This window comes from Charadrius vociferus, unplaced genomic scaffold, assembly GCF_000708025.1.
Source record: "Charadrius vociferus isolate BGI_N301 unplaced genomic scaffold, ASM70802v2 scaffold31, whole genome shotgun sequence".
In the NCBI taxonomy this organism is placed as follows: Eukaryota; Metazoa; Chordata; class Aves; order Charadriiformes; family Charadriidae; genus Charadrius; species Charadrius vociferus.
In genome coordinates, this window is record NW_009646966.1 from 3,797,004 (window position 1) to 3,809,597 (window position 12,594).

The 12,594-nt window shown below is 38.7% G+C and overlaps 2 protein-coding genes across 2 annotated transcripts in view; one reads left to right on the top strand and one right to left on the bottom strand.

Moving 5' to 3' along the window:
• Positions 1–5,620, top strand: part of BET1 (Bet1 golgi vesicular membrane trafficking protein) — a 10,396-nt gene extending 4,776 nt beyond the window's left edge. Inside the window, exons 2-4 of the mRNA XM_009895369.1 lie at positions 2,873–2,988; positions 4,881–4,937; positions 5,465–5,620. Coding sequence (XP_009893671.1) covers positions 2,873–2,988; positions 4,881–4,937; positions 5,465–5,620 — 329 coding nt within the window. The remainder of the gene's footprint in view (positions 1–2,872; positions 2,989–4,880; positions 4,938–5,464) is intronic.
• A 3,935-nt stretch (positions 5,621–9,555) lies between these two features.
• Positions 9,556–12,594, bottom strand: part of LOC104295600 (probable acyl-CoA dehydrogenase 6) — a 93,246-nt gene continuing 90,207 nt past the window's right edge. The window contains exon 9 of the mRNA XM_009895370.1: positions 9,556–9,706. Coding sequence (XP_009893672.1) covers positions 9,616–9,706 — 91 coding nt within the window. The 3' untranslated portion in view covers positions 9,556–9,615. The remainder of the gene's footprint in view (positions 9,707–12,594) is intronic.

Here is a 12,594-nt window from a genome sequence, read left to right on the forward strand (position 1 = left end):
GGCCCGGCCCGGCCCCGAGTGGGGGCTCCGTGGGGAGGGGGTGTCTGTGTGAGAGGGGCTGTGCCGGTGGGTGTAGGCCTGCAGCAGGGCTCGGGAGCTTTGGGGGGGAAAAATATGGTGTCCGCTACCCGTCTGTCTTCGCTTTCCAGCTCAGCTGGGCTTTGGGAGGAGCACCCGGAGTTGTATTTTGTTGTGTTGGTGAGTGGTTCTAGTGCAGTGTTAGTTTGAGCCATGTTTCTGTGGATGGAGAGATTGGTCACTCTTCAGTCAAGTCCTTTCCAAATTCTCAGTTGTTTTTTAATTTTAGTATTTCTTTATGTTTTCCTGCTATTTTTGGGAGAACAAAAAAACCACCCAACTGTTGTCAATTTATTACAAATACGATCTGATGCAAAGGCAGAAATCTCTGCAGAGTTCCTGCTGCCTGTTTTGAGAAGCTTAGGCCCTGTGTTTCCACCAGCAGCCACATTGATGACTATAAACTTTGAACTCCCATGTCATGTTCTAGAACCACGTAGGTGCTGTGACCTCGCTGTAAAGCTTAAGTAATGTTTATGCCTCAGAAATTTATGACTGAACTCTGGTATTTCTTTCTAGACAGTGAATATTTAGGGGCTGATAAATGCCATGTGGCTAAAACACGTGTGTCTGTAACACTGCTCTAGATTTACTTCCAAACTTTCAATTTGTGTTGTATAATAGTATTTTCACAAGATAAAACAAATCTTACATATGCTTCTTACTAGATCAAGAGAGGTGTTGGGATGTTTATCATAAAAAGGTGGGCATTTGATAACGCTTAGGCCTTCAGTCCTTTTCTTTGTCACAGTAACAGCTTGCTCTTGGGTATGAACTCGGGGGGTTAGACTGAAGGCCATCCAGCTCAGTACGCTGCTTCTGAAAAAGTAAAGTGATGGATGTTTATGGAAGGAGTGCAGGGGAAAGGGTATGCCTTCTTTTAGCGTGTCTCTGGCAAACAGTGCCTTAAGGAACATCCTGAAACGACTTCTTAGACAATCTGCTAGAAGGTCAAGCAGAAGACTTAAATGTCTATTATGACTGTTACCAGCTGCAGTGGAATTTGCTGCTTTCCCTTAACATTTCAACTGGTGGTCTAGAATTCCTTTTTATTTAGTAGGCTGTAAATAGAAGCTGGGCACCGGCTACCTGGTACATCTTTCTTAGCCTGCGATTACGTTATGGTCTTGTCCATATTACATGTCCTGTCAATGAACAGTGTTGCAAGACAGCCCACAGAACTGCCATGCTGAAGTTTCTGTCCTTCCTGTAGACAGCAGTAGCCAGGCTTCTACCAAGTGCTTTCTATTGCATGTATAGAAGTGGCTCTACCTGTTTAAAAGCTTTGGGGCGGTTGTTCACATCTGTTATGACACAGTCTATGTAATAATCATAGTTATGATATTTTGGCCTGAAGCTATATGGTATATTAACTTATAAACGTATTCAAAGTTCTGTGTCGCTTGGTAGGAAGCGCTGTACTTGGACACATTTGTAAAACAAGACAAAGGGAACAAGCCTGACTCTCTAAATGATGTCATTTTAGTCAACTTTCTATATTTGGCATACTCACTGTGATAAAACAAAAACATAGATTTCAGTCTTGTTGAGAATTTGTCATTAGCTTAATTTATAGAATAACATTAAGACAGTTTACAAATACAAACTGAAAGATTGTCATTACTTAAAGAACAGCTTTATACATTAATATAAAATGACATCTATTATAAAAAGTAGCTTCATAATTCCATCTTTTAAAATCTTAATATTTTGTATGCCAAGCACACAGTGAGACTGTTTGAGACGGAGCTTTATCTGTGAATGTGGTTGGTACCTCTCCTCCTTCTTCCTCAAAAAAGAAAACGGAAAAAAAAACGCACCCAAACACAAAAATCTTTAAATTGTATTGAAGAGGAATTAACCAAAGGCAGTCAGACAATTTAGTGTGGCACTCTGACTAGCCATATAAATATTCATTAATGTTATAGCTGACTTGCTAGTTGAATTAATCTAGTAGGATCTTTATTGTAAAGCTTATAATAGTTCTTTTCTGCTTGCCTTTCTCAGTCTTGGCCTCAAATCTTTGGATTCAGGCCTCAGACTGATTTTTGTCCTGACAGGACACAGCTTTAATTCTCCTGTGCCTGTGCTGCTGTCTGACTGTAGTCTGTAGCAGATCTTTATTAGAGGTTGGCAGAAGAGAACGTGTGGAGCTGAGGAGCTTTCATTCCCTTCTGCTGCACTTACTCTGCTGAGTCAGTTGTCTGAAGCTCCAGACAAGCTCCTGAAGTCCTGAAGCTCCTCAAAAGCAAAGGCAGGAGTGGAAACAGAACTGCAGAATGGTGACAGAAATGGCAGTGTTCTGCTCAGAGGCCTGGCTTCTTTTCTGAGGTCTTGTTTGTGGAGAAATACATGTAAGGATCAGCGTATGCTCTCTCCTTTAAATGTGGGTATGATCAAATGGTATTTATCTTTGTTGGAGAACGATCTCAACGTTCCTATTTTGAGTTAAGTTTACCACTCTGTGTAGTGGCCTCAATGCTCCCTTCACATCTCCATGTAATGCCTAGGTTGATTTCTGTAGAAGTAATCTGAAAACACTATGTGGGGAAAAATTTCATAGTATTAAATTACAACCATTCCTGAGTTTTGTCTTTGATTTGCATATTGAAAGAGAACTTACACATTTGAAAAAGGTTGAATCTCTGTCTCAGGTACACGTGGTGCCTCTTCCTGATTGCTGAGGGTGACATTAAGGAAATGCATTTTTAAATGGAAAGAACGCTTTTCCACGCGTGAAAAGCACTTGCTCCAGTGGTGTTTTCTGTCTAACTACTGACTCTTCCGTTTATAGGCGATGCAGCATCTGCTGGTAACTATGGCTATACCAATAGTGGATACAGTGTTTATGAAGAAGAAAATGAAAGGTTAACAGAAAGTCTGCGTACAAAAGTCAGTGCCATTAAATCAGTAAGTATTTAATTACAGTGGTTTCGTCACATTTATTGATTTAAATTGTATGGACCAGTCAAGCAGCAGACTTAGTTTAAAACATAAATTTAGTACAAGAAAGAGTTATTGTCAGCTGAAGTGCACAATGGCTTACTCTTCTACAGAATGAATTACTGTCTCTGCAGAAACTAGAAAATTTGAGTTTAGGTCAGTAAACTGGCTCAGGTCCATTTAAGAAAATGGTGCGCTTGTTTTTGGTGTTATCATTGTGGCTCATCAGCTTCTGCTGTATCTGCTGATAAATCTGTAATATGAAAAGAGCTGCTAGAAATGGCATGCTAATATACTCTGAAAGATAAATTTGTTATTTTAATGATTCTGATTTCTTCCAGAGATTGAGGACTTCTTTCAAGCAAATCTAACTTAGACAGCTCTGTGATTAAAACTGTGTGGGGATTTTTTTCTTAACAACTTAAGATTTTTTTAAAAAAACATTCTTAGCAATAGGTGCTGTTTGTATGTAGTATAAGCCAATGAATTCTTAGGCCTAAACTCCTTTAAATTCCTATTGCTAATAATATCCTGTTGCTTAAAAGTCATTTGTTTAGCCTCAAATAGAAAATAAAACCTTGGGTTTAAGTTAAGAAATTATTCACCTAAATAATTTACAGTAAATTAAGGAGGTAAAAAGAAAAACTTTGACCTTTGTTACAAAATTTCATTTCTTGTCTCCTTCTCTGGTATGTTACATTTCAAATTAACGTCCCAGGGTTTGTCTACAGTGTGGTTGGTAGTGCCCCATGGAGCGGCATGTGTGCTCTTTCTGCAGTTGCATCTTTTAGTGCAATGTCATGATCTTGGAGCATGGAATAATCTTCAGATAATCTTCTAGAAGCCTCATGTTTCGCTCTTGACTTGCTGATAGATTGTGGTGAAATGCAGCATTAAGAAATAATGAGATTTAGGTTGTGTCACAAAAAACATACGGGTTTTCACTAATCCAAAGCGTTGGGGTCTGGAGCGCATTTCTCCCTACTAGGAGTTGAGCTGGTTGGTTGAGGCCAGTGTGCTGGTAAGAACTGTTACGGAGGAAGAGCTGCTAAGAAGTTTAACGTTCTCCCCTATTTCACTTGAGAGCTGCTTCGAAGCTGAGATTCTCTTCGCTGGTCCCCACCTTTGCTGTGTTGTAGCTCTGTCTGTGCCTGGTATCATACCTCCCTGATTCTGACCCCAACCTGGAGACTGGACTTTCTGGCTTGACCTTGGACCTGTCTCATAGCTGTGGATGCGGTGGGTGATGACCAGGCGGTCGCTGACCCTGGTTACTACCTCTGGACTGGCCCTCGCTTGCACGCTCGACTTGCCTCCCTGTCCCACTGCGCCCTTGCTGTTTCACGACACAAAGCAGAGAAGGAATAGACAAGTTCACAAAAGAAATTCCCATTTGTAGCGTAGCAGCAAGTTGTCAGAAGAGGTATTAGCAGATTACAGGTGCCAACTCCAGCAATGCTGGGTCAAAAAAGAGTGCTTGTGGTCCTCTATGCTGCATTCCAGTAGTTTTAACAGTTGTTCCAGGAAATGGGTAATTGCTACTTAGACTTGACGAGAGCTTGAATTTTTGAAAGTCCATGCAATAATCCTAACAAGGATTTCTTTGTTGATGGAGAAAAGGGGAGGAGGAGCATTGAGTACCTTCTGTGACTCTCTAGACTCATCTCGTCAAATATTTACTTTCCTGATGGCTATTGACAGAATACTGTGCATGTTATTTTGGTTTTTGAAAATACCAAGTACTGTTTTCACACTTTACCTGGGGAAATGCTAGTCAAGTCACGTATTTTAGACTGGTTTCTCTAATCCTATGTGTAACTGATTACTGTTATTAAATAAGTTTTGTCTTTTTTTAATAGCTTTCCATTGAAATTGGAACAGAAGTTAAAAACCAAAATAAAATGTTATCAGAAATGGTAAGTGTTTTGTCACTAACTTTCTTTAAATAGGGGGCAGGATTAAGAAGTTAGTAATGTAAAGCATTCCTTCTTTTAGTATGAGCATTTGTATTAAAATGTTGACAGCTTATTGTTGAGTGTAAAATGTGACTAATTCAGCAGCAGTATTTCTGTTCAAAAAGATAGATGTGCAAATGCATTCCTTCCGAGGCACAACCAAAGTCTTTATACTTCAAATATGACTATTTGTTTTCAATTAGTAAATGTATAGCATTATTAAAAAGGCACTTCTATATTTAAATGTATTTAAGAATAGAAGGGGAAACAAAAAATAAGTCAGAAATGCCTTTTTTGCTTACATCTATCTGGATAAATGGGCAAAAGTTTTTTCCTGCTTAATTTTCATAAACTGCCTCTGAAATAATTTTAGTTTTGGAAAACCAGGAAAAACACTTAGGAAGCTTTAGGGGTAATCTTCCTCGTTAAAATTCCTCAGTATCATGTGGTTTTTGTTGATGCGATTATTTGCTTGTTTTTAAACGTAGGATAATGATTTTGACTCTACGGGTGGACTTCTGGGTGCAACTATGGGCAGACTGAGAACACTCTCCAGAGGAAGCCAGACAAAGCTATTATGCTACATGATGCTCTTTGCATTGTTTGTTTTTTTTGTAATATACTGGATTATTAAACTGAGGTGATGCATGTTACCATCAGTTTAAATTGTGTAATTTCAACTACAAAGCAGTCTTAATTAATGAAGACATTGATCGAAAGTGGCATATTCTGTTGATAAAACACAGTGAAATTGTTGTAAATTGCATTAACTATTAATGCAGTGTTATATATAGTTTTCTTAATGTATCGGAATTTTTCCCATCATCCCCTGTTTTGGGGGGATTATTTGTAAATATGCAGAAACTGCTAGCATAGTAGGTTGCTTTTTTAGAGGAGAATAGCTTATAGAATTGATTTAAAAAATTACAGAAAACAATGGTTGTTCAGATATGAAGTAACTGCAGAATTACAAGGCTTTCTCTTTGATTCTGCTTTTCATTCTGGGCCATGCTCTAAATTAGAGCTCCAGTTTCAGGCATTTTGTAATTTCTAGGTTGCAAAAGCAGGAAGAATACTTGCATCTTTCTAAATTGGTTTTATCTGTGGATTTTTAAAAGGCTGGCCTAAAGCTAGTGAATGTCATGGTGGTACCCCCAAAAATCATTTTTGTGGATAGGTTTGATAGCGTATGTGTTCAAGCAGCTTAAATGGCGTGTTTTGGGGAGAAGTTACTTAAAACTGGATTTTTTTATTTCAATGTGAAAAATCATGCTTACACATCTACTCTTTTAAGCAAATACTTTTGACCATTGGGATCAACCAATACGGACACAGTACAAATATTTTCTTTATATTTAAAGTATCTAAAACTTAATGATTCCATTGAATCACTAGAACTTTTACCATTAGTGTGTTTACTTTTCAGTCTGTGGTGATCCCTAAATCTACACTGCATGATGTCTGATGAGGTTAGATATTTTGAATTTTATATTAAAGTATATTATGATGCACTTGTTGGAGGTGCTGTCATATTAAGGATTTATATTTTGAAGACTTAGGTTTGGGTCACCAAATAGTTTCTAATAGTGGAAGCTATTACATTGCTGAGTTTAACATTCAAAAAATTAAGTTTCCTAGATACTGACATTGTATCTACAGTTTTTCAAAAAGTTTTCTAGAAATAATGTATAACATGTTGCCATTAATAACTAATTACAAACTGACAAATAAAGTGTCCTGTAGTATTCTAACTAGTGTTGTTTATATACATTCTTTTCTACTGTAGAATACCAATGTATTTTTTGGGAATAGTGCTGCATTTAAAGGGGCTACACTTGTGTGGTGACCACTAGTAAAATAAGAAATGGAGGTGTATGCTACATTTCTTTCATGTTTGTTAGACTTCAGATATAACAGAAGTGTGACATGTAAATCACGTATCTAATACACAAAAAATGTGTAAAAGTAATTAATGCTCAGATATTTCTAGCTGATTTAGTCTTTTGACTGTTAAAGGGTCTACCATACTTCTACAAATAACAGAATATCTAACACCAGGGTAATGCATTGTCTTTACATGAGAATTGCAAGGCTTGTTAAACAAGTACAGCATTCCCAAAGCTAGTCAATAGGACGCAGTTTGCCATCCAAAATCGTTGCACTTGTATAATTTTAGTGAGACAGTGGAGTGCAAGGTACCTAACAAGTGAGATGATAATTACTGACATATCTGTTTGACAACCACATTCCCCTGACAGTTGATCATCTTCTAGAAATAGATTTCCGGCTTTTAAATAGGTGTCTGAACAATTTCTAGGCTCTTTTTTTTTTTTTTTTTGTGGTGGTGGTGATTTTTTTTCCCCTGGCAATCAATCTGCTATACCATTAAATGGAAAAAGTTTTTAACTACCTAATATAAAGTAGAAAAATGGGTGGATGCAGTTACTTATATGGCATGACTTTGTTCTGAAAAATATGCTAGGGTGTTCCTTAAGTCTTGATAGAGCACATGCTGGTGAACGATTTTTTACCAGTCCTTCAGATCATGTATAAAACCAACAGGATTTTCTTTTTAAATGTTAAAACAGATTAAAAGGTAATTAATGCAGAATAGGAACTAGGTCTTCTTCCTCCCCCCTGTCCTGTCCCCCATTCTTTAGTGGTGCACAGGAACGAGTGGAAATGGATTGGGCCTATGTCTTCCTTTCTGTGTTGCTTCATTTAAGGATGGTTGTCAATTTTCTTCTTGTTGTTTAGGTAGGGCAGGAAATGGGGAGAAGCCTTAAGCACAAGGAATTTATGAAGCCTCCAAACAACTTTATGTTTAGTAGAAAACGCACAAGGGCTTTTTTAATTAAGTGCTAAAACACAACTCTGTTAGGCTTGTTTAACATGAACTTTCTGAACTGAAAGGTAACCAAAAGTTTTATAGTCAAAGCTGTGACATATTTCTGTATGGTTTTATGTTTTTTTCCTTTTGGAACAAGCACAGGATGTACCACGTGTGCCTTCCTTCACTTTCATCAATTTTCAGTTTAAAATCTGAACTGAAATTCTCCACGTTTGCTTAGAATGGTTATGGTGACTTATTCTCAAAGCGGTTTCACCTTTACATATTTCACTCGGGAAGGGGCAATCGATGGGAAGCATGCATTGCAGCCTTGGCATTTTCCTCAGCATCTGCATTTGCTTTACTGGTTATTTTCTGGTAGAAAAGTATTACTCTGTCAGTCCTTACAATTCACAAATAGCAAGATTTCTGGATGCTATAGTATGATCTTGTAGAATAAAATACACTATGCAGTGGATATGATAGAAAAATACTAGTAGCATTTAATTGTACTCTTACAAAGTTGCAGTTAATAGCAGCTGCATTGGAATACTGCTGTTAGATTTATTCTTGGCTTTGAAATCTTGTATATAATTTACACAGTATTTATCTATTGTGTTTCTCAGTTTAATGTAACTTAGAATCTACCTAGCAGCCATACAGATTTTTTCCAGGCGGAACTATGAAACTGTTAATCTTACAGTAGCATGGAGATTCCTTAGAAAAATGCTTCACACATCTGTTTGGTTACAAGGAAAATTCCACTGAAGCTGCTGTTTGCAGTAAGGCAGGTTGTCTCTCCTGACTTAAATGGCTGCTTTAGGAACAGTTGCTGTTGTTGGTTTAGAAGGTATGGCTGATATGCAAGTAAATGCACAGAATACTATCTAAAGAAGATCAAATTAAGAATTTATGCTTATCATAGCAGATGTATATGTCAGTGAGACTCTTGTGGAACAAAGCACGGTAATTTTGAAAATACTCTGTACGCACTTTTGCTTTGAGGTGACTGTGGCATGGAACATAAATTGTACCATCTAATTTAAGTAATAACACATTTTTTGTATTAACATGAGGGTTTTATTTAATATCTTTCTTTAATAATTACACAGAAAACATGATACTTTACTGCTGAACTTTAGGCTTCCAAAAGGTTCAGATACAATTAAACAGTTGTTTGTAGAATTCTACAAATGAAAATCAACACCCGTTCCCACCACCAAATGTCTATGACAGTGTGTAGTACGAGTTGATCTGAACTTGGCAAAGATGACAGAGCTGGTTTTGATGATTACTTGCTGAAATTGAAAGATAGGGAAAGCACTTGTAATTGAGAGCCAAATCACTGTTCCAGTATTAGAATATGGCAGGGAACAATTTGTGCCATAATGACTGATCTTGAAAGCAAAGTTACACGGAAATTAGATTAGGCTGCTAGTGAAATCATAGCTGTATCCGTATGGAAGTGGCTTAGATGCTCTAAAACATAGATATACCTTGATTCAAGAAAACATTTTTTTCTGGGTGCTTAGTGTGGCTCACTAGACCCCCCCCAAAAAGTAATCCACTGAAAAAAAGGGAAAAAAAATTGCAGGAGGCCACATGCTTTCAGACTGTTCCGCATCAACAGAAATTTGATATTGGAGAACATGTAGAATGATAATGGTCAAAGACCGTGATAAGCAGTTCATTAGCAAAATTAGTTATGTTTTCTGCTTGTTTTACCCTTGAAACATGTACTGGCTGTCACCTTCAGTGTGCAGTACAAGCCATGCTCTTGCTTAATTTTCAAGGAAGAGTGGATCTGTGTCACTTGCTTGGAAGTGTTTCCATGTATTTGCATATGATGGAAAGCATGGTTTCATCTGTACCACCTCCTATTGACATTAATCTCAAGTCTCTGTAGAAATATAAAGAGTAGATTTAAACATTTGCATGCTATACTGATGGAACAAGTACAGAACTGTACATACCCATTTATTCTATGCCTTTATTAAGGAGCTGCTTTTATTACATGGAACCCCCTTGTTAACAGAAGTACATACACGGTGTGGACAAATGCGTTGTCAGCACTGTAAATACCCTTTTGTGTACAGGGATGTTGCTAATTCAAAATCAAAAGGCTTATGATATAATTTGTGACATCCAATTTTTTTTTTTCCCCCCCAAAATAACCTTAACTTGGTGTAAATACTGTATTTCCATCTTGAATTAAGTTAAAACCTCTCCTAGCATACCACTGCCCCTGCTTAAGCCCAGGCAGACCTCCTGCAGCTGAACTCCGTACAGACTTCTGTTTAGGTCTTACCACTTTGGACTGGCCTACAAAGAGGGTTTTCTGCTGGACTGCCTGCTCAAATTACCTCCCCGTTAACGTACTAATGCCAGCTGCCTGCAGAACACCTCATCCACGGCCTCCTCCTGCTGAGATGGTCTGCAGGACTTCCCGCAGCATCCCCGCTGTTCCTTTGCCAAAGCTGTAGGTGCCTGCAGCTGAATTTTAGGAGGGGAGGGAGCTTTTGGAAGGCCGGCCGCAAAAAGTGTTTGGCAGCACTTCGCGGTAAAAAGAGTATTAGTCAATCAGGACATGAGGTATCAGAGAACTGTATGGAGAAGGTACAATGTTCATTCAGGTTTTTTAACCGACAAGCATCCTGGTCTCCCTAATGGCTACGTGAGATCAGGCATAATCCTTATTAGTGTTATGTGGTAGTATAGTATTAGTGTTGTATAATATTGTAGCATAGTAGTATATAGTATGCTCTGCTTTAAAAATGAATGGCTGCTCCAAGCTCATTTACTTTTGATTTGATATTTCTAATCACACTCATTTAAAAACTGCCATTAATACCTCTGAGTCAGCCCCAACAGTATTGCCCGAGTTCCCTGTGCTAGCCAGATTGCAAACTACTGCAACCTTAAACAATTTTCTTCACAAATTTGTTTTCTTCTTTGGGGAGAGGAAAAAAAACCAACCCACCCCAAAACACAAACAGTTCCGCTAAACTACCTCTGCTTAATTCAATAACCTGAAGATTCCCCTCCTTATGGGCCTCGTTGAAGGCAGCAGAGCTGGAACAACGGTAGGTTACTTGTGGTTCATGCTGCGGTGCTGCCTGCTTTTTCAAGCTGCAGAAAGCCCCTGCCAGTGCTTAGCATCTTGCATCTTCACAGCGCTGTAGCAACAGTAAGTAATTAATCCTCAGAACTCCTCTGTGATGCCGATAAAAATCCTCCTTTTGCAGCAGGAGTGCTGGACACATGTGGCTTGTTTATGTGAAGTTAGAAACAGGCAGCGGTAAGATCAGACTTCGGTGGTGTGTGACAACCGTGTCAGGTTATCACGTATGAATATGTGTTTTAAAAAACCACCTTTCACGTAGGTTTTTGGGAGTGTGTATATTCATATATGCGTGTGTGTCGTTACAAAATGGCTAGCGATTATATTTTTGTCTCCATGGGTGAGATAAGGAGTATTTCCTACAGAATCTACAGGCAGGCGACTCATGCCAAGCTCTCCCCCAGGGAGACAGGACAGAAGGTTTCACCTAGTTTAAGAGGATCGAGATGACAAAGGACTCCAATGATTTTAATCTAGCAGCCCTCTTCTGGGAAAGAAACTTGCTTTCAGCGTAAGAAAACAAAACCATGGGATTAACTATCCTGCCAGGAACTCAGTGAGGAAGCTGGGGAAGATGACACAGTAAAGTAAGCTTGTATATCAGCTATTTATGCTAAGTTTACGGCTTGATAGTTTATAGTATATCAATAATGCATTATTAATTCTGCATATAAATAATTTAATATATATAAATATTAGAATTTTCTTACTTTAGGTAGGCTACTCCTGGAATGCTTTTGATCTGGCACAGCAACACCCTGCTTTCTGATTTCTCCATCGCCTTGTCAGTGTGCCCCTGCAGCCCTGCCGAGGGGAGCACCGACCTGCGATGGCTTCACCCTGACCGAGGACAGTGGGGAACCAGCCTGCAACGCACCATACAGTTACGTAAAGGTGTCGTTTTGAGGGACCAAACCTCTAGCTCCTTGTTGAATGTTGTTTTCCTTAAAGAGTGGGAGTTTGCCTGAGGAAAGAGATAAATGCTGACCGTTATGTTCTGCCCCTCCTAAAACAATCCCTGCAGTCTCCTCTCATTCAAGAAATCCCATGCACCATCCACTGTAGATGATAAGACTTAATTCTACTCAACCAAAGCAAGAGATGCAAATATTAAAAAGCAATCTGTTTTTTGATGGAAAAAAAAAATTAAAAATTCTTCAATTCTGAGTTAAAAAAACTGTACTTCTGAGGGAGGGTGAGGAGCCCTTCCCACCCACCAAACTCAATCCAGGCTACCAATAACTTCTAGTCGGGCAGCAAAAGGAACAAAAAGGACTCTCCAGGTCATCAAATCAAGTTTCCCATCTCTGTAGGTACCATGTCATACAACCTCCTTCAGAAATGTATCAAACACTGCTTTTAGGGAAAAAAAAAAAGTTCCCTTTAATCTTGGACTATGCTAATTTGAAGGCTGTCACATAACAAAGTTGTTCTAATGACTAGGAACCCTCTAATTTACAGCCTGAATGTGTTCCCGAGTAGTAAAATCCTTCAGTTTAATGTTCCTCTTTTGGCTGGTGTTAACCCCTCTGCATCCAGAGTGCCACTCAGCCTTTGTTTTGCTCAAGCCAAGCAATGTCCATCACCCTGCCACTAAACCTTTTGGTCCCAGTTATCCTGAAAATCAGGGCAGGCCCTTGCTCCAGTCTGTGCTCTCCGTCACACGA